General features: G+C 35.1%; 2 protein-coding genes across 2 annotated transcripts; both read left to right on the top strand.

Moving 5' to 3' along the window:
* The first annotated feature begins 2251 nt into the window (after nt 1-2251).
* On the top strand, nt 2252-5621 carry LOC141827308 (cytochrome b5-like). Its single transcript, XM_074714526.1, has 3 exons — nt 2252-2441; nt 5009-5075; nt 5162-5621. The coding sequence occupies exons 1-3, from the start codon at nt 2355-2357 to the stop codon at nt 5410-5412; spliced, it is 405 nt and encodes a 134-aa protein (XP_074570627.1). The 5' UTR covers nt 2252-2354; the 3' UTR covers nt 5413-5621.
* Nucleotides 5622-14434: 8813 nt separating this feature from the next.
* Nucleotides 14435-20730, top strand: LOC141826446 (E3 ubiquitin-protein ligase RGLG3-like). Its single transcript, XM_074713692.1, has 12 exons — nt 14435-14622; nt 15043-15476; nt 16456-16540; nt 16601-16741; nt 16821-16934; nt 17043-17140; nt 17416-17495; nt 17741-17846; nt 17942-18069; nt 18190-18376; nt 20098-20154; nt 20258-20730. Exons 2-12 carry the CDS (start codon nt 15102-15104, stop codon nt 20336-20338), a joined length of 1452 nt encoding a protein of 483 aa, XP_074569793.1. The 5' UTR covers nt 14435-14622; nt 15043-15101; the 3' UTR covers nt 20339-20730.
* Nucleotides 20731-20974: the final 244 nt, after the last annotated feature.

Raw genomic sequence — 20974 nt, 5'->3', positions numbered from 1 at the left:
GGGTTTCATCTGTAGGATAGGATGATATCTCTCTTCGTGTGTCACCGTCCGCTATATAGAAAGCAACTCTTCTCTGTCCCCTCCCCTTTTAGTCGCATATACCGGGAAAAAGCATTGGAGGAGATAGGATTTGACACCAATATCTTCCTTTTGGCGGTATGTGCAAGGCTAGGAGGCTAGAGAGAGGTCACGTCTAACAGCTTGATACACCCTCTGTACGGTTGCGCAGAAAGGAGGGGTGTTAGAGGGACCCAAACCTGTGTTACTAGCAGATAAGTCTTTCTTTGGGCGATGACGCATAGGGCTAGTGTGTCAGAGACCAACAGTTAGCTAGGGACTAGCCCGAGTGAAGTGAAGTGGCTGAGACGGTAAACTTATTGAGATGAGGTTAGCTGAGATGATCGGTAGCCGAGATAAGACTAGTCGAGACTAAGGTGGCCGGCCGGGACAAATCTGGCCGAGACAAGAGGTGGCCGAGACGGAGTCAACCGAGACGAGAGGTGGCCGAGACAGGGGGCGGTTGAGACAAGAGGTGGCCGAGACAGGAGGCGATTGAGACGGAGTCCGCTGAGACGAGAGGTGGCCGAGATGGAATCAACCGAGACGAGAGGTGGCTGAGATGAGATGGGGTCAAGGTCATGTTGACTCGCGTTGACACTTCAGTCCGGACTTGGACTGTTAGAAGACTCCTAACCCTAGTCCATAGGTGAATCACGTTATCTTGACCATCCGTATCACTGTAGTCCAAACAATATTCAGCATTCGTCGTCTTGAAGCATAAATGATCTCCGAAAACTTTTCATTTAATTCAAAAAGAATAAGATTCAAAAACTTTATTCGATCGAAACTGAACTAAAGATATATAAAGCTGGAGCACTATCTCGGCTAGGACAATCAATCCAATGCTATTCCAAAAAAAAAAAAAAGAAGCATAAGATTCACTCTTATCTTTTAGGAATATAAAGACCTTTTCCGATCCTATAAAAAGGGGCGATTTAGCAGCACTGACAAACACCAACCAAATCACCTCTTGGGGAAAAGAAGAAGAAGAAGAAGAAAAAGAAAATGAATGGTCGTCTCAACAATCGAGTGAAATTCGAGGATGATAAGTCTTATACTAATGCCTCCGGCTACTACTACAACGGAGCGAATACTGCGCCAGTTGCCAGAGTCGACTCGAGCACGAGCAGCTACAGATACAACGGACCTCGCTTTCCCAACCTTCAGATGATATTCAAGAAGAGGTACGAGGAGCCTCGCAGAGAGGAGGAGGCTCCGGCGGCCGCCACCGTCGCTGCCGTCCACCGAGATGATCATGTCGTGGACCAGAGCAGCTCTGCTGAGCGAGACGCAGCGACTCGCGCGAGGGGTCTCGACATGGACGACGTCAACTCGGAGGCAGCGGACTTCATCAAGCGCAATCACAAGAATTTGGAACTCCAGAAGCTGATGTCCACCAAGGCAGCCGTGGCATAGAAGGTCCGGCGAGGCGATGGATCCATAGATATGTTATATATTACTACTGATCAATAAAACTCTGTAGCATCGATCGATACTTGACTACTGTAATATATATATGCAACGTGAATAATGCTTTCTGTAAAGATATATAAGCTTGTATTTTGTGTTCTAACCGTTGGGATTTAGGGTTTAGGGTTTATCGTAAACCCTAAAATCGTTGGGATCATTTGATCAGTATATGATCATTGTTTGTTCTTCCGGATTTGATCAGTATGTGGATCATTGTTTTTTATTTTTGTTTCTGAGACATAATTGAATTAGTTTCTACGAGACAGATTTACTGAAATAGACAAAAGTCGAATTTCAATAAAGCTGAGGTAATACCTCTTCCATAGTGATCAACTGTAATTTTTCAATAACCGAAACAATGTCCTCTTCATAGAGATCAACAGCAGTTTCTCGATTTACTTCCTCATAAATGATCGTGGGACCAAACTAATGACATATTTCAAAAAAAAAAATAATTATATAAATCTTTAATTTGTTGTTTTAAAGTTATGCTTTTTTTATTAAATCACAATTATTATAAAATAGAGCATTTATGTGAAATATCAAATGAAGAATTTTTTTCTTCCATTTTTCTTCGACAAATATCACGGATTTTAAAAGTATGATATTAATACGCATTTGTTATTTGTCTTTAATTTAAAAAAAAAAAGTAGGAATTTGTGTGCAATTAGGGTTTTTCAATATTCGTTTGACCGAAACAATAAATGCGTGTCCGCCTCACCAATTCCTGGACGCCTACCCACCACTCCCGCTCCCTTTCGGTAGGATCCATAGATTCCACGTTTCCAGATTGAGGGAGAGCGAGAGCGATCGGGAGGAGCAAGATGGGGAGTGATGCGAAGGTCTACACCCTGGCAGAGGTCTCGACGCACAGCACCTCCAAGGACTGTTGGCTCATCATCAACGGCAAGGTCTGCGTTTCTTTCTCTTTTTTTTTTTAGATTCGGTTGGTCCATCTGGCTGTCTTTGCTTTTTGTGGGGGTGGGGGGATCTGCTAATTTTGCCCTCCCTGGATGTTGGATTCGATCTGTTTTGGAAAAACGAACTGCGTTTTGATATCGGTCTTTTTGGATCTCGCCAAGGCGCTTACTTTCTGTGTAAATTTTGGCACATATGTTGATTCTGAATAGGGAAGATCTCTCTACCAGGCTTCCTGCTATGAGGTTGTGATTTATGAGCTTTGAAGGTTTAAATACCTTATCAAAACAGCATGGTATTGGATGACTATGATAGCCATTCTTTTATCAAGAGATACTAGATCGTCTGTGGATGATACATAGCAGATTAGGATGAACGTGTAAATATGTAATGGATCAAAACCTTTTTCGTTTTTTGTTAATGAAAAAAACATCTTTGATGCTGGCTTATTTCCTTGAAAAGTTAAGTTGAAGGATGAAATTGAAAGTGAGAGATAAGTCGAAGGATGCAACCTCTATCTCTTATTTCCTTTGACAAATAAAGTGGAAAGATGAACATTTAGAGAGTTTATCCATAAAAAATCGGAAGGAACAATTTTTTATAGCTTTCAATTATCAAAAATGATATGTGCTCTTTATTTACACTTGTTCAAGGAGACACTCAAAAAATAATTTTCTTTTGGTCTCTCTACTTCATCCTTTCAATTTACCATCTCTCCAAGAGAACAACGCCTAAGCAATATTTGAGTTATAGACACCCTAAAGCTCTTGTTTCCTTTAAGACAAATAAAGAATGAGAAAGAATACAAGAGAGGAATCCTTCAAAAATAATCTACATATATCAGATAAAATTATCATTGCAATTGTTCTACCTGTCCTCACACTTCATCTCTGCGTTTGTGCTCTCCGAGCCCACATTTTTCCTTTTTGGTCACCATCCTATCTCTAACATGGAAAAGATAAAAAGATTTTCCATCCCTTCAAAGAGACCCAACTAGGTAAATATCGTTGTTGCTATTCCTGCTCCATTGACCCTGCATAATAAGTCTTTTAGCTAATTGTTTTGGATGCAGGAAAAATAGTCACTGCTATTATAAATAGCCTCCTTTCCCCCTCTCATCTTATTCCCTTTAACAGATAGGTTAATGGATGAAAGAGTGGATAAGTTGACAGATGGCTCATCATTTTGTTGCTTTATTTGATGAATATGGTGAAAAATGGTTATTTGAAGGGATGATTTTGAGCATCCATCCTTGTAATTCATTATCCGCCCAAAGCTGGCCAAACACTAATTAAACCTTGTCAGAGATAGAAAATTAATTATGCTTTGATACATACTTTCAAGGAAGCAAATCTTATCCTTCTCCATTTTTTTTCTTTTTTTTCTTTTCAATTTAATATATTCATCTTTTCAATTTATAATCATTTCAAGGAAACAAACATATTGTGATTACTTTCTGAAGATTTCTTGTCATGTATGCAGTTACACATTATGTGAATAGCAGCTAGTTTGATTTTGCTTGTTATCTTGATATTGGCATATTTCTCAACTGAAGATGTCCTAATCCTCTTGTTAGTCCATGGACATGTGTTTTATAAAGCTTCTGTTTCTTTGAACATTTCAAGAAAGATTAAAAGATGCTACGTGGTTAAGATCTAACTTCCTTGCATATTAAACAAATCATCAACAGTAAAAGTTGTTCATAAAAATTATTCTTGATATAAGAATAGATTCGTGGTGAATAATAGCTCAAACACAAAAGATAGAAATGTGCTGATGTGCTACATAGTAATCGCCTTTCCAAGGAATCTAATGCCAAGAAAATAGCAACCTGAGAAATGATTTCCATGTCTAGATCAAATAGGAAGCAAATATAACTAGGTCGAATCATCTGCTAAAATGTGATTTCTGATTCCAGTTTGTTTGATACCACAAGGATGAGAGTCAGGCTAGATATGTACTCCTAATACCAATATGTTTGCTACCAGAAAGAATGAGAATTACATTAGAGATGTAAATCTTTCTCCATCATCTCCAGTGGGTCTTCGTGGACCTATCTATGTAACTCTTTGTGAAGAAGAAGACTACACCATTTAGAAGGGAAATCATCATGATACACATAGTATAGCTAAGTCTATTTATGCTGAATACAAGGGTTTTCTAATAATTTTGTTTAGTTTGAACAATCCCTAAGCATATGGAGGCCATGACAGATGTGTGATCAGGCAGAGATATATGAATATGGAGGTAAGAATCCTAAGATGAATATATGAGATAACATAAAGGTACTATGTGGAACAGTTATGTGAAGTTTTAACAGATCATAGCATGTGAGAAAATAAGTGAAGATAATATAAACATGTCAAAGACAGTCTGACGATAATGTTGCAATTGTGAGAATAGATTCACAAGGCTGACTCCATATGATTGAAACAAATTGTTTTGTTGTATACCATTGCTCCTAGTATTTTTTATATTTTATTTCCTTGAAATTTTAGTACAATAACTAACTAGTTTGATGCCATTTTTGCCTATAGTAGTTTGATGTATTTCTTTGCAGGTTTATGACGTTACCAAATTCTTAGAGGATCACCCTGGGGGAGATGAGGTTTTGTTGTCATCAACTGGTATACAATTCTGAATGATTGAACATGCAGCTTGATAATTGATTAACAAGATATCTTATAGTGGAATTATCTAATCCTTATGTTAGGGAAAGATGCGACTGATGATTTTGAAGATGTCGGTCATAGCACCACTGCAAGGGCAATGATGGATGAGTATTATGTTGGAGAAATTGATGCCGCAACAATCCCTAAGAAAGTAACCTACACCCCTCCAAAGCAACCGCATTACAACCAGGACAAGACATCTGAGTTCATTGTTAGGATCCTCCAGTTTTTGGTTCCTCTCCTCATCTTGGGATTGGCCGTTGGCATCAAATTCTACACAAAATCAGCTTAAAAATCTTCTCATTGGCAGTGAGTGTTTCAGTGGAAAGTGAGTTTTCCCATCTCCTATGTTGTTACGACTTCGTATACTGTTGTGTTTTTAATGCTTGCTTGTGTTTCTATTTGTGAACTCATTGCTCATCTATTTGGATACCATTATCCAGTGCCTCTAGTGTCACTGAACTAAATGTTCAATAAAGCATTCTCTATTTTCTTAGCCAACTCTTTTCCTAGCATCCTTGTTGGCAGATGATGTTTGATTTCAATCACTTTATTTTATATTTTATTTCAGTGTTTTCGTGCCTACCGACCAACTTAGGTATGATATATTAGATATATAATCTCACACTAGAGTAGTAACAGTGAAGGATTGTCTCGAGGATGGAAACCTGTTGATTATGCATCTTAAGAACTTTGAAGGATTCAGAAAACAAGATTGACAATTAGCATAGGCTGCAAAGTAGCTATGACTCTATGCGCTGGCAGAAAGAAAGGAGGGAAATCATCCGAGACTAGTGCCAATGCATTGTTATAATGATATTACCACATGGAGATTTTTTTAATCCAAATTTAGTGTTGTATCATGTGATGGGAAGCACTGCACTGCCTTGTTGTTCCGACGAGGTGATTTATGTGGTACTATAAGCACAACAATGCAACAAAATACACTATAAAAAAATATATCTTTCGATAAATTTTATGAATTTTAAAAAATAATTTATTATAAAAATATTTTGCAATGAAATTTAATATGAAAATATTTTCCTGGGTATGGTTAAATTTTATGATGAAAATATACAAATTCATCCTTAATTTTATAATAAATTAATTTTATTTTGTTGATTCCTTTGTTTGCTCTCCTCTATTTGTCAAATATCGACGATCCTAGCCCAATTTTCCTCGATGATGCAGGATGATTTTTCCCTAATCTTCGCATGATTAAGTACATACCAAATGTGATCCCTACATTTTTCTTAAAAATCTTCTTTATTATCAATTCTTCATTCGACCCCCAATTAAATGCCCGCTAAAATGGGAAAAAATAATTGATTATATATTCACTTTAATTTCATATATAAACTAAAGAGGATATATATCTTAAATTCATTCCACCATAGCTCTTTTGTAATTATTATAAACTAAAGAGGATATATATCAAGCTCCCCAATCGTTATTCACTATTTTATTTATCTCGCAAATAACACGTATAAAATTTTGAAATCTATCATAAAATTACAAGCAAACATTGTTAAATAATTAAGATAATAGTTAAAAATACTTGATTTTTAAATACTTATAAATCTCTGTGAAAGACTATATACTCCCGAATATCCTACAACTCAGTAGCGAACTATCTGGCCAAAGATACAGAAGACCGCAGTAGCGACGAATCCGACAAAGGTACTTGCAAAGGTACATGGGACGGTCTACTTGATCAAGGGGGTGTAAGTACATTACTAGGTGCCGAAGAAGACTAGTTAGGAGTACTCTGTCTATGCCCACCACGCCGAAACTGTCAACCAAAATTGTTAGGAGATAAAATAATAAATATTTGTTACATAATGAAGAACATGAAAAAACTTACCACATTTGCTAATAAATCAAAGAATGTGTGAAACCAAACACGTAAATGTCACCTATAATGCCTTATAAGAAAAACTACAATACATTAACAGATAATCAAAATATTTAACAATGAGACAATATTTAAACAATTAATTAAGCAACGAGTTATATAAATGTGCAGATTAAAACTAAATTTACTCATAAAAAATATATTATTATTTTTAAAAGATCTCCTCTTTTTTATTATATAATATTAAAATCCTCATTTTCATTGACATTTTCGTCGTCGTCGTCGTCATTGTCGTCGTCAAATTCATTCTCATAAATTTAACTTGCATCCACATTTATTACTATACTCCGTTGGGATCTCGTAACATTGAAATAATATATTCCTTCGTCTAAAATGTGTTCGCAACTTCATCTTGTTGATATGCATTATCCGTCCAGGCCTCTAGTTTCCCAGCCCTAAGACAGCAGAACTCTATCTTCCACCGTCCTCTCCAGTAGAGGGTTCCGCAGCCTTCACTCCAGCAGAACTCTATCTTCCATTCAGTGAAAGAGATGCTCTAATATCCAGAGTAGTCAATTACTTCTATAATAGGAAAGGGAACTGAACCAGCTATTATTAACTAGGGCTCAAGGCCTTGAAGGGAAAAGGCTCTTCTTTAACTTAACGAGTTAAATTGAAGATCTAACGATTAGCTATATGCTTCACACATGCTACTCTCACTGATGAATGATTTACAAAATGAGAGAATGAGAATGATCACAGCCCCTCATCTCTTTCTGCATTCGATTAGGCGCGCATGAAGCTAATAGTCCTCCACCACCATGGACGAGTGCTCAACGTTCCTCAATTTTTTCTATGCTTTGGTTTTACAAACAACCCATCAATAAATTTTGTCACATTTCAAACTATGATATGAAACATAGAATATTTGAAAAGCTTGTTGTGCTAACACTAATGATTCATATTTCTTATACAATATCTTATGATTAATTTCAACAAAATTATACGGTGGATGCACCTTTACCTCTTTAACAAGGTCAAACTAATGATACATAAATAAAATAACTCGCATTTCTAGGTCAGGTATACCTTTATAATTTGATTGAGCAAACTATAAAAATTATTACTTTGCATCTCTATCATCTAATAACTAAACAAATACCTCACTATTTATTGTAGTCTTCCTATTCCATATTCTTGAGTATGAAAATTATATCCATTTATAAAATATGTTAACCAAATGCATACGAATGATTTTGGACCCCATGAAAGATGAAATAGAAATTTTTGCTCAAGGTGAACTTGATTATCATGAACCTAAAGTCAAATAAATATGTTTAAAAGTTTGCATATGTGTAAACCATAGTATAATTTAGATTGATTACTTACATATAATTTGAACTGCAGTGCAAATTCTTCTTCGCAGAAGCAATCAAACTCTTGTGTCGACATTTCAGAATACAAGTTTTGAAAAATCTTTCAAAAAATAATTATAATACAAAGAATTTATGATATAAGGAATATAAAAATATAAAATATATATTAACTCAAAATATGGCGTAACTTCTGAATAATTTAGTAAAATATATATCTGGGTTGCACGTCATTCTTGATCAATTAAATATCTCTGCTTACATTGTCGACCAAGATAGTTAAAAATTGAGAATAAGTTCAAATTGGGATCAATAGAGCCCTCATCATTTCTTCTTAGTCTCCGCCTTTTACTCTGAACGTGAGACTCAAAATAATATGATGCAAAAGTTGTTACTTTCTCCACAATGTATGCATTAATAATAGAGGCTTCAACATATGTTTTATTTTTTATTTTTTCTTCAAATGGTATAGAAATCTGATTCTAATATAAGATATTATATTAGATATTAAAAATATATAATAAGATTAGTAATTTTTTTGCATTAATCAAAATTTTATCTCTGAAATAGATACAGTCATCGAAAATGGGTAGGACCTCCAGCTTTGACCTCATATGGCAAGTGAATCAAAAGATATTCCATAGAATTAAAAAATGAGGGTGGAAACATTCTTCCTAAATTACTCAAAATGATTGGAATGTCTTTCTTTAAAGTCTCCATTTGTGAATGTCTTAAAACTGTTGAGCAAATATCATGAAGAAAAATACTTAACTTTGAAATAATACCCCAGATAAAATTTGGTAAAAGTTCATTAAAAGCAATAGAAATAAGTTTTTTTATGAATATATGACAATCATGACTTTTCAAACCAATCAATTTGTATTCCTTTAAATTGACACATCTTCCAATATTAAAGACATAACCATTTGAAAATTTCAAAGATTTTAACCATTCACAAACAACACGTCTCTGAGATCCCTATTCAATGTATAAACTACCTTTAGCTTTTATCTCCTACTATTTGCATCGACATCAAGAGTGAGTCTTTGACAAAAGAGTCGCATATCTTTTCTTGTATTCAGATTATCTTTTATTTTTTCGACAATATCCATTACTGTATTTATCAGATTATCAAAAATATTTTCTCAATATATATAAGATCGAAATTATGATGAATCAAATGATTGTACCAATAAGATAAATCTCAAAATATACTCTATTTAGTCTATTTATGTATACTTTCATATTCACATGTTGTACCATGTGGCTCTTCAATAATAGATAAAAAGTTAAGCACTCTGTACCAAATCTTTTGCCCTATTAATCTTAAAGGTGGATATATTCTTTCAATTATATTCTTAGTGAATTCATATTTATTCCTTATAAAGTAATGATTTGGTAGTAAAAATTATCTATGACAATCAAAATAACTCGGTTTCTTTTCATGTTTTAATCTGATTGATTTTAATCTCTCCATACATACTAGACATCCTAAAATCTCAGCGGTACTCCATCCTAATAACATGTCATAAGCTGACAAATCATTTATCATCCAAAAAAGTGCAACCTTCATTATAAATATCTGCTTAATATGAACATCATACGTAGAAAAATCTTTATCATAGTTATTTCAGCTCTGCAATCAGTGGTTGCATATGAATATCTATTAACTTTTTTAGATTTTGCAAGTCAAGCACGACCAATTTTAAAAACATATACGGTGTTTTCATACACATCCCAAATAGAAGATTATACAGAGTTTGGCCAATAAGAATAATTTCTTTCTGATTCGTCAAATGGAGCAAATCTATCAGCACAGAGACCTAATCTAATATTTCAAATTTTCTTCGCAAATTCTGGATATGTTCTATCAAATTTTTTTTATGCCTCTGCAACTAATGGATGACACATTAGATTTTTTTTCTGTTTAATGATTTGCATGTTAAGTCATGTATTCAGCAGTAACTTTTGATATACAAAGTCATTTAATTGATTATAAAAGTTAAAACTAAATAAAACAACTGTTTGTATGATTTATATCGTTGCCTTGGCTCCCTATTGATTGTAGCTTTTACCTAGCTTGATTACATACTACAAACATCTACATCTTAATTATTTCTAAAAATTTCTAAAACCATTTCTTCAAACTTTAATTTTTTCTATGTCATTTCTTAATTTTTTAAGTACTTTAAGGACTCGAAAATCATTGAACATTATGTGATCACATTACAATACCTCTCCGATAACTTAAATCATTAAAATAATTTTTATAACATTATTCTCTGTTTGACATTCAACAGTCTTGTATGTTTTGTAATTATATGACTTCAAACCAACCCACACAGATTTTTGTAGCGATTTTATTTTATTTTGTAAAATACCAGAACGACCTCATTATTCATTTTCATAAAATATTCTTCTACCTCCTTTTATGGTGATGTATAAATAGTAAACATTTGTTGAATTTTGGAGGATAACTAAAACTTGCAAGGACTCGAAGAAAGAAATTTTAGGATGTTACAATTACCATTCTCTGATATGGATTTAATTGATTATAATAACTCTGTTCACCACTAACTGAGACTTGTATATTTTGTCCATAATCTTCGTCATATATGAACGGTTCACCATGACATGTCTAATTATAATAATTCAGGGTAAAATCAAATCTATAAAGATGTTCTTGAACTTTATCAGATTATAAAAATTTACTATTGTGACACTTTCTGTACGAACACCTTATCTTATCCTCATCCATATATTCAACATTACTACAAGTAAAATTCATAAATTGTTCCAACCCACTAATAAACTCATTAGTTAAACCCCCAACGTTCAAGTATATTCTTTTTATACATCCAACTCTTTTCTTTATATATTTTTCTATTTTTAATTTATTAACATATTAAACAAAACTACTACATATAAAAGCTACTACCTCATTAACAACAATAATATAATTCATTCCTATTAAATTTTTATAATAATAAGTAAAATTATACCTAAAGCAGGTGAACTAAAAGCGAGTGTATCCAAATAACTTTAAGTCCACATCAAAATAAGACTTGCACAAACAACATTACGAAGTCAACAATATAAAATATGTAAATTATATATGTAATTGTATGTATTAACTGATAAATAGCAAGTGATTGCTAGTTCAGGTGGGACTGAAATGGTTGCAAGGCTTGCCTTAGCGTCAGTGCGTCGGATCGCCTCAGCGCCCACGACCAAATTGCCTTAGCAGTCACTCGACTGATCGGCTAGCCTCAGCGACTGGCCAACGACCTTAGCGGCCGACTAGCCTCAGCGGTCGGCCGGCCAACAACCTCAGTGGTTGGCTGACCAACGTCCTCAACGACCGACGAACCTCACTACCATCCCCCCAACCTCACTAACCACCCCCCCCCTCACCCCCCCCCCACACACACCCAATTACCTCATTGTCAGCCCGCGCCCAACCCAATCGGTCGGCCTGCCTCAGCTAGCGCCAGGCCGCCTCAACGGTTGGTCGATTAGGCAAATCGACATGCCAGCCACCCTCAGCGGGCGGTCGGCTAGCCTGATCGCTCGTCGAGCCAATAGATTCGCCGATAGGGAGAGGGGAGTAGAGGGGAGGGGAAAAGAGATATATAGGGAGAAGTTTATCATCGGAGTTTCCGTCGCCTAGGACGTTGTAGTCGTCGGATTCATCGAGATAGGATCACCGAATGGACAAAAACATTTGGGATCAGGGAAAATAGGGATCAGAATAAGAATCGGGATAGGGGAATGACTAGGTTAAGGTTTTTGACGATGAATGGAATTTTATCGCCAATTTGACAACAAATCCGTGATTTGTCAACTTTTTGACAATAAATATTCTGATTCATCGCTAAATTATCGATGATAATTTTTTTGATAAAAATAAATTTAACAATGATTTTAACGACTAAATTTATACGTTTCTAACTCCACAACTAAATTATTTTTTATTATAAAATTCATCGTCAATTAACAATGAAATAATATTTTATCGCAAAAATTGATATTAATTTACAATAAAAATTATTTATCGTTAAAATTTGTTATTAATAAATTGTTTTAATTTTTTATGATACATATTTTATCTTTTGATCAATTATATTGCTGGAATAAAGTGTCATCGTAATTCTCGAGGATGGTTAGACTTTTTAACGACAGATCAGGGGAGTTTAAAATTCAATTACGATGAATTTGTGAAAATTTCTCTCAAATATATTGTATATCCAAGAACATTGACGATTAAATATCTGATACCAATTAAATCGGCGACTTGCCCAGTGGACTGACCACTAGTCCTCGTCCACGATCGATTAATTATATATATATATATATATATATATCAACGAGGTATTCAAGTTACATCGAATAAACCTAAAAGTGACTTACGTCATCCACAATCAATTGTACCAAAAAAAAAAAAAAAGATAATCCCAGTACTTATCTAAGGTACCAGCCCGGTCTCACGGAAGTTTCCCACCGACCATCAAGGTAAATCGGGAAGCGCATACGGCGGCCAATCCAGATGCCCAGCATCCTTGGGGGTGACCGGGCCGGTCCCACAGAAATTTTTCACCGACCACCAAGGTAAATCGGGAAGCGCATACGGCGGCCAATCAGATACCCAGCATCCTTTGATTGCGTTTCCCATTTAGGAAAATTCCTGCAAATACGTCGTAGTTGGGGATCGAATCGCGGGTCCCTATTACAATCCGAATACCCTACCGTTGCACCATTGCCCCGGAGACCACGATCAATTGTACCAAGAGTTAGTTGCGTGGGGGCGGATTCCACCTTTAATTACAAAAAAGTTGGTTGCGTGGAGACAAGTCAATCCACTAAGTCGTGTCTAATGTTGGATTGTTGGGACCAAAAAAAAACAAAATTAAAATGAGAAAAAATAAAATAAATAATAATAATAAAAGACTTGGCATGACTGCAAATATCCGCGTCAACTTAAATTCCATTATCTTTGTAACTAAATATAAGATGCTATAATGGTGCAAGTTGATAAAATTTAGAAATCACTTGAAGTACATATAGATAAAAATAAAATAAAATTTTAAAAATATGTAACTTAAATATACTGGTAAATTAGCAGATTAATATTTAAAAATAATAATTTTACTTCACTTTAATTTAATTCGAGGATTAAAATCAATTTATATGTTTTTTTTCAAAAAATCTTTTATGAATTTTCTTGTAGAGACTTAAATCAGTGATTTTAAGTCAAGTTCTCCTTTAGCTCGGGGATGATTAAATCCATGTGATGTACAATATATAGAGTTATAAATGAATCGAATGTTTTGAATAAATTTGATATTCAATTTAATAAGAACTTATTTATATTTGTTCAATACATATAAGATCAATTAAGTAAATATGTTTGAATAATTTATCAAACTAAATAAATAAATTTAAACAGTATTTATTAAAATTTATAAATTATATTTATTAATAAAATTTTGATCCGTATACTAAATAAAAAATTTTAAAATGAATAAATAAATTATTTTCAATAATCAATTAAATAAGTTTAAAATATAAAAGTTTTAAATAATAAAAAATTAAATTTAAATAATATATTTAAAAATCAAATTTAAATTAAACTTGAACGAAAAATTATAGAAATCAAACAAAACTTAAATAATCATGAAATCTTAAGTCAAGTTTGACTTAACTTAGCAATTACTTTATCAAATAAATTTGAATATCAAATTATCATTTTAAAATTTTAATTTATTTATAGGACATTAGGCAAACTAATTTAACTCAGCTAATGAACTTAATTTAAAACATGATTCCTGATTTTAATGCAAATTGCAATGTAATTTGTGACTAAAGATTAAAGATATTAAACATCTTAAATATAGTCAGCTTGCTCCTTAAAAATAATAATAATAAAATGGACAGTTTGGATTGAACGGAGCGGAGGTGTTTACTGGAAGTGAAATGACTTTTTAAAAAGTCTAAGGTCTTTTTAAAAAAGATACGGATATTAAAATACAATTTCTTTTTTTTTTCTGCGTAAATTCCACACCCACCAAATGAAAGACCGAATCGCCCAACAGAGCGACGCGGTCGTGGAGGGCCATCGCTGTCAGACACAGTTGACCTGTCCAACCTGCTTCGTCCTCGTCTCTCTGCTCCGCTAGTTCTTGATCTGTAAAACATCATCGCGAAGATCGATCCAATCAGAGAAGTAGGAAGCAACGCGAGAAGGAAGAGGCGGAGGTTTATGCAAATGCTTGAGGTATGGAACAGATCCATCTCAAAGTCGTCTCACGCTTTCTTGTAGCCGCGATTTCTTCGAAGCAGTTCACTCTGCAGCTTCCTCGACGTTTCAGTTCCCTCTCTTTAGATCAGTTCAAAGTCCTACTTTTCCCTAATTTTTAACCGTCGTTAACATAACACCTTCGATGCTCGATCCTTGCAATTACCCCCTCCTTTTCTCATGTTCTTCTGAACTTTTCATTCCTTTACTTGTCTTCGCCATCTTATGGCGAAGCTTTAATTTATAGATTACTTCCAGCATGACATGCTCCGTGAAATTGGTTGATTTGCTTTGCCTTCGATTAATTGTTTTGAATGATTTGGACCTAGTCGGATTTGTTGGTATTTATCATGTATCAAAGAACCCTAAAGTCCAGATTTTGATCTACAATTTGTACAGTGGGATCTCGATTGTTTTTTCTGCAGCTGAAGCCATCCCTTTGAATAGTTTTTAGTAGAATGGGAAATAAAAGCTCAGCTGCAGGGAGAACTCGGGAAGCAAGGATTTCCACTCCTTACCGTGGAACAGAACACACTGAGCAGCCCTACTCACCGACTTACACCCATGAATGGGATCCCCATAGCAGTCATCATCCCCATCGCAGTCATTACCACCACAGGCATTTTCATCCTCTGGATGAGTTCCATTCCATGGCATACCCTTCCGACTCGTCCCGCTACCGGTCGTTGCCACCGGCAGGCTACCCATCGGTGCCTCCAAGTAACACAGTCCGCAATCAGAGGGGGTGGAGCTCTTCACCAACCGGTGGAAAGAGGCCCAAGTTGGAACACAGATTCTCAAGGATAGCCGATGGCTTCACTTCCTTGAATCAGGTAAGGCTTTTAACATTTTGTCCTCACAATATCAAGCATCAGAACAACATAAAATAAGTCAATTACATGGACGCCCCTAAACCTTAGGTGTTTGGAGTGTTCTGTTTATCCCCTCCAATTCCTAATTCCTTTAGTAAAGCTCATGAGGCAAATTTAAATTTGCAAACAAAAAAAAACAGACAAGAAAGGATCTCTTGCTTCATGAATTGTATCTTGTGAATTTTAATTATATCGTAAAGGCTAAGAGGCAAGAAGATATTGGTACTTCCCCATCAATTGAATTGCCATACCAGTTAGATAATGCACAGAACTACAATTTTTGTAATTTAAAAGGGGTCTATAAAGTCACCACAGATTCCACGAGAGCTACATATAACTTATCCTATCAAAGTAGTGCCAATTAAATACTTGAAAAGTAGCCTATTACTATTGGATGATGATGTAACTTGAAAAGATTGGCTCTTATAATTAATAATTCTGAAAGAGACTGGGCTTGTAGGAGAGTCGTCCATTAATACATCTCATCATGAGATAATTTGTCCAATAAAACTCGTTGACCAATAGCACATCACTTGCTGGATCTTATCTTGGATGTGTTTGCTATCCCATCCACCACACCAGCTAATTTTGACATTCAAATCTGTTGTTCCAGTTTATGACCCTTGTAAGCAGTTTTGTACTTTTGCCGAACAAGTTTCAAGAAGTAAAAAATGGATGCCTATAAAAATTATGAAGATTTTTGCCACTGACTAACATTATTTTGAGACACCTTTTAAATCATGATAACATGGGGAAATATAGGCAAATAATTAGAGAAATAGTAGGGAAGAGACTGTGGAACCGATAGGTATTCTCCTATATTTGGAGACAATGAAGAAAAAAAAGGATATGAAGATTACATATCCTAATAATATAAGCTATTTAGAAAATGCCATAATTTATACACATTATATTGGTGTAATGCGTGCAACTTCAACAGGTAACTGAGGAGCTGGCAAAATCTGGGCTTGAGTCATCAAACCTCATTGTAGGAATTGACTTCACGAAAAGCAATGAGTGGACAGGTACTGGTCAATGGATTCTTGGGTTCATTAAAGCACAAATCTAACTCATTGTTCCAACAGGTAAGAACTCATTCCATGGCTGCAGCTTGCACCACATAGGAACTAGTAAAAATCCTTATGAACAAGCCATCTCCATTATTGGACGGACCTTGTCAAAATTCGACGAAGATAACTTAATCCCATGCTTTGGTTTCGGAGATGGTAAGTATACATTCTACTTGGTACTTCAATGTGAAAGATTCAATTAGCTTTTGAGATCATGACTTGATCATTGATGCAGCATCTACCCATGACCAAGATGTATTCAGCTTCTACCCAGGGAATAGACCATGCCAGGGTTTTGAGGAAGCTTTAGATCGGTATCGAGAAATTGCTCCATTTGTGCGATTAGCTGGTACCTATGGATTTATTCAAAACCATAAAAAAAAAAAGAAATATGACCTCTGTAACAAGTAGTTTTACAAGCCATTAACTTGAATCTAACAGGTATTTTTGGTTCTAGGACCAACATCTTTTGCACCAATTATTGAAATGGCCATGACCATTGTGGAGCAGAGTGTAGGGCAATACCATGTTCTATTAATAATTGCTGATGGGCAGGTATGTTTTTTCTTTGTTCTAGTTGTGTTCTCTATTTGGAAAAACTAAATAAATAAATAAAAGAGTTTCTGGAATGTTGTTTTTTTTGCAGTCTTGTTTGTCAATTTGATACTAGTTCTAGTTGGTACTTTCTTAGGTATTCATTTGCTTAAATTCTACTGAAATAACAAGAACATCTTTATCCGGGAATTGAATATGATTATCCAACTGAGCTGCCTGGCTTTGCCAAAATATCTTTTCTTGTTTGGATATCTTAGAATGTAACATTGGAACAGGTAACAAGAAGTGTAAATACTGAAACTGGTCGATTAAGCCCCCAAGAACAGAAGACAGTTGATGCTATAGTCAAAGCTAGGTAAATGCACATAATTGCATGTTATGGCACTTCAGTCTATATTTTTGTTCTCATCAGTGAAAGGAAGCCAAATCATTCAATTGAAACTGTCTAGGGCATTCCACACTAGGAAGTATAATCATATAAATGTAATTGTTTCTGTTCAACCATGAATTGTTATACTTGAGAAAACGATGTTGGCGGTTTGAATTTTTTTCTCACCGCTCAATCGATGAGTTCCTTATTTATTTCATATCCTGCTGCAGCAAATATCCCTTGTCCATTATTTTAGTTGGAGTTGGAGACGGACCATGGGACATGATGCATGAATTTGATGACAACATACCTTCTAGATCTTTTGACAATTTTCAGGTAAAACATGTATAGCATAGCAATGTGTTCTTTGCTTATCCTTAAACAAACACATGTCACAAATGATAGTCTAACATAAAAAAATGTTTCTGTAGTTTGTGAATTTCACAGAAATTATGTCCAAGGATGCACCAGAAAGTCGTAAAGAGATGGAGTTTGCTCTTGCAGCACTTATGGAAATACCTTTGCAGTACAAAGCAACATTGGATCTTGGGATTTTAGGGTACGGAGATAAAAAATGTTCCTGGAAAATATGGTTCTTAGGATTGTTTTCACTCATTCTTTACTGATGTTTGCACCATGATATCTAACTTCTGTAATGTGTGGCTTGTGACATGAGCAGTCAGCTTGCCAAAACATCACCAAGAAGAGTGGCCCTTCCACCTCCTGCCAGTGTTCCCGATTCAGCACCACTTGGCCCACAATCTATTCTTTCCGCACCTGATTCTATGCAGAGCTTCTCATCTTATTCTGATCATAGTACAACTCCAGCTCTAACAGCGTCAGTTGCAAGTACCTCTTCAGACACGGTAAAATTTACTGGACGAATGATGTCTTATTTTGCATTTTTATTATATTTTATAAAGAAGCAGACAAGTCTAATAGTATGTTAAGATAAGATGGATGGTCTCAGATGTAGGAGTCAATCATACAGAACCTGGTGTTTGCTTAATCAAAATAATCCATAAGATAAACATCAAAGCTAAATGACAGTGGAAGCATCGGAAAATAAATCACTTGAAGCTTTGAGGATTGAAAATAAATCTGTAGAGACATTTCCATGCTATACAAGTGCATTAGGTGGGAACTTTTGAGTTGAACTACGCAGGATTGGAACCTTAAAACCAGTTCAAGCAATATTGTTTTGAGAGGGGTGAGAATTTTTGAAGGTTAATGGGTTCCTTTCAAGCCAAACTTCTAAAAGCCTGGATGAACAAGAGAAATCCAAGAGTTACAAGAACTGCCAGTTAAGCATGACGCTGCTTGGAATTACTGCAAAATTGCATTGTTCAACCTAATGAGTGGGAAGTGTTCTGCCTAAGAATATCCACGGTTAGCTAATGAAGTGTTTTGGTATTTAACCTGCTACAGTGAAGCATAATCCTATAGAAGCAATGGAGGTCTGCACTGGCTTATTGAGGGCCAAAGCCTCTTCTGAATAGTTTGGTATGCACTAGAAACGCTGAGATTCCCATTAGTATTCCATCTAAAATTGCAGACATAATATAATCGCAGATGAAATCATACTCTTCAGGGAACCAAGATCATCAATCTCGAGTGAGTTGTACCAGACCCTATAATATCAGAAATAATGTTGACGAAGATATATAGTAGCAGGCATCAATATTTTCAAAGAGGGAGCACTGCAAAACTGAGAAAGTCAAACAGAATACATATGAGGATTGGGGATTGCATTGAATGGCTATGCCAGAGAAATACTGAACAGAATTTCCAACTGTGAAACTGGGAGTTGGAGAAGTATCTGATCATCATGATTGTGTCACCGAGGAAGAATGATAGAAAATCAAATTTTATGGTAAAAGAGAACTTAAGGTGCCAGCAAGCATTGTGAATCTTGTTCCCCTTTGTTTTATCTCTGTCAAGAAAGATGCAGAGAACCAGATAATGTCTTAATTTGGTGATTAATGATCCTGAAAGATTAGTTATTATGGTTCAAGCCTCTGAACAAACAAGACTGACATGAACACACACATGACATGGCGTGAGTTGGCACTACAGATTGTCCATAAGCAGAGGAGGAATATTTCTTTAACAAGGAAAAGTTAAGCTAGAAAGATTACTTTAACCACAAAGCCTTCTTTAAAAGACAACCAAAGAGTGGCCCAAATAGTCTATATATCTCAAACCAGACGTTTCTCTCTGAATTGTAAATGAAATAAGGCAAAGGTCTAGGTAGGTGAAGGCACAAATGGTGGAAAGCTGGAATCCGAATCTTAACAAAATTGAATCAAATCTAACAAATCTGAACCTTAAAAAAAATCGTATACCTATTAGCTGTGATCCTCCGTTTCCTTAACTCTATAGGCTGAAAAGGCATCAATCTATATCAAAATTTTCTTTGGCTCGATTTATTGTTCAATTTGTTGGATCTACTTACAGAATTATGGTTTATTTGCAACATAAAAAGATTGTTTTTACTGAACCTCCATGTTAAAGTCTACACAAATTGTGTGAACGTTGACTGACACTCGATTTATTGACTGAACTACGTTATTTGAATCATTGACAGGTTTGTCCAGTTTGTCTTTCCAACCTCAAAAACATGGCATTTGGCTGTGGGCATCAGGTTTGAGTCAGCTCAATTACTTATGATATGCTTAATTTTTGTTGAAATAGAAGACAATTTTATTGTTTTTATTATTGACGGTATGTTTCTGAACCTGCACCAGGTATGTCGTGAATGTGGGCCACTTCTCAGCTCCTGCCCCATTTGCCGTAGAGCAGTTGAGACAAGAATAAATCTGTATTGATGCACATATTTCCTGGACAAAAGGCAGCCTTTAAGCTTTGGAATTCCATATCTCAGACACGAGAAAGCTTTGTCAATGCAAAGTTGTGAATGACAATATCAAGTAGGAGGAATTAAAGTTGTGAATGGCAATATTAAGTAAGCTGTATGTTCTAATAGTGTAAAATAATAAACAGACTTTGAAGAGTTTGGTCGTGTGTTTTACTTAGTTTGTAGTCCCCTGCGGTTTATTGAGCCACCTCCAAGGATCTACAAATCAATTTCATCTTTTTGTTTCCCTGTAATCTCTTGCGTTGTCTCTTTTCTCCAAGTGAAAGTTGTATGCTCAATAACAACTGTTGGTGTACAAGAAACATTTGGAAAATGTATATATATTCCTTAATGTGTTATTTAGTAGTTTTCACTTTCGTCCTTAAGGCTACATATGATAGGTTATGGAATGGAAATATTGTGATAACATGAGAAATGTCCCTGATTGGATTAACTAATCTGCATCATTTCGTCATTGAGCTTTATACTCCATCTCAGAATTCTACCATTGATTCTTTGATCTTATCTTAAGTTGTCTGGCTGACTGGCTAACTTGTCCTTTTTTCTCATGGAGCTGAGATCTCACAGAACTGCTTGCGTTCTCATG

The sequence above is a fragment of the Curcuma longa genome, chromosome 4 (genome assembly GCF_044706935.1).
Source record: "Curcuma longa cultivar G26 ecotype Majalengka, Jawa Barat chromosome 4, ITB_CL_G26_1.1, whole genome shotgun sequence".
Classification (NCBI taxonomy): domain Eukaryota; kingdom Viridiplantae; phylum Streptophyta; class Magnoliopsida; order Zingiberales; family Zingiberaceae; genus Curcuma; species Curcuma longa.
Note: the sequence above shows the minus strand (reverse complement) of the source record. Positions and strands in the feature narration are given on the sequence as shown.

Bases quoted from the DNA above. Each gene is read 5' to 3' on its own strand.
- LOC141827308 (XM_074714526.1), top strand. From the start codon at position 2,355: ATGGGGAGTGATGCGAAGGTCTACACCCTGGCAGAGGTCTCGACGCAC. The intron at 2,442-5,008 runs GTCTGCGTTTCT...ATTTCTTTGCAG, and splicing joins GGCTCATCATCAACGGCAAG to GTTTATGACGTTACCAAATT. The intron at 5,076-5,161 runs GTATACAATTCT...TCCTTATGTTAG, and splicing joins GGTTTTGTTGTCATCAACTG to GGAAAGATGCGACTGATGAT.
- LOC141826446 (XM_074713692.1), top strand. From the start codon at position 15,102: ATGGGAAATAAAAGCTCAGCTGCAGGGAGAACTCGGGAAGCAAGGATT. The intron at 16,541-16,600 runs GTACTGGTCAAT...TTGTTCCAACAG, and splicing joins GAAAAGCAATGAGTGGACAG to GTAAGAACTCATTCCATGGC. The intron at 18,070-18,189 runs GTACGGAGATAA...TGACATGAGCAG, and splicing joins TTGGATCTTGGGATTTTAGG to TCAGCTTGCCAAAACATCAC.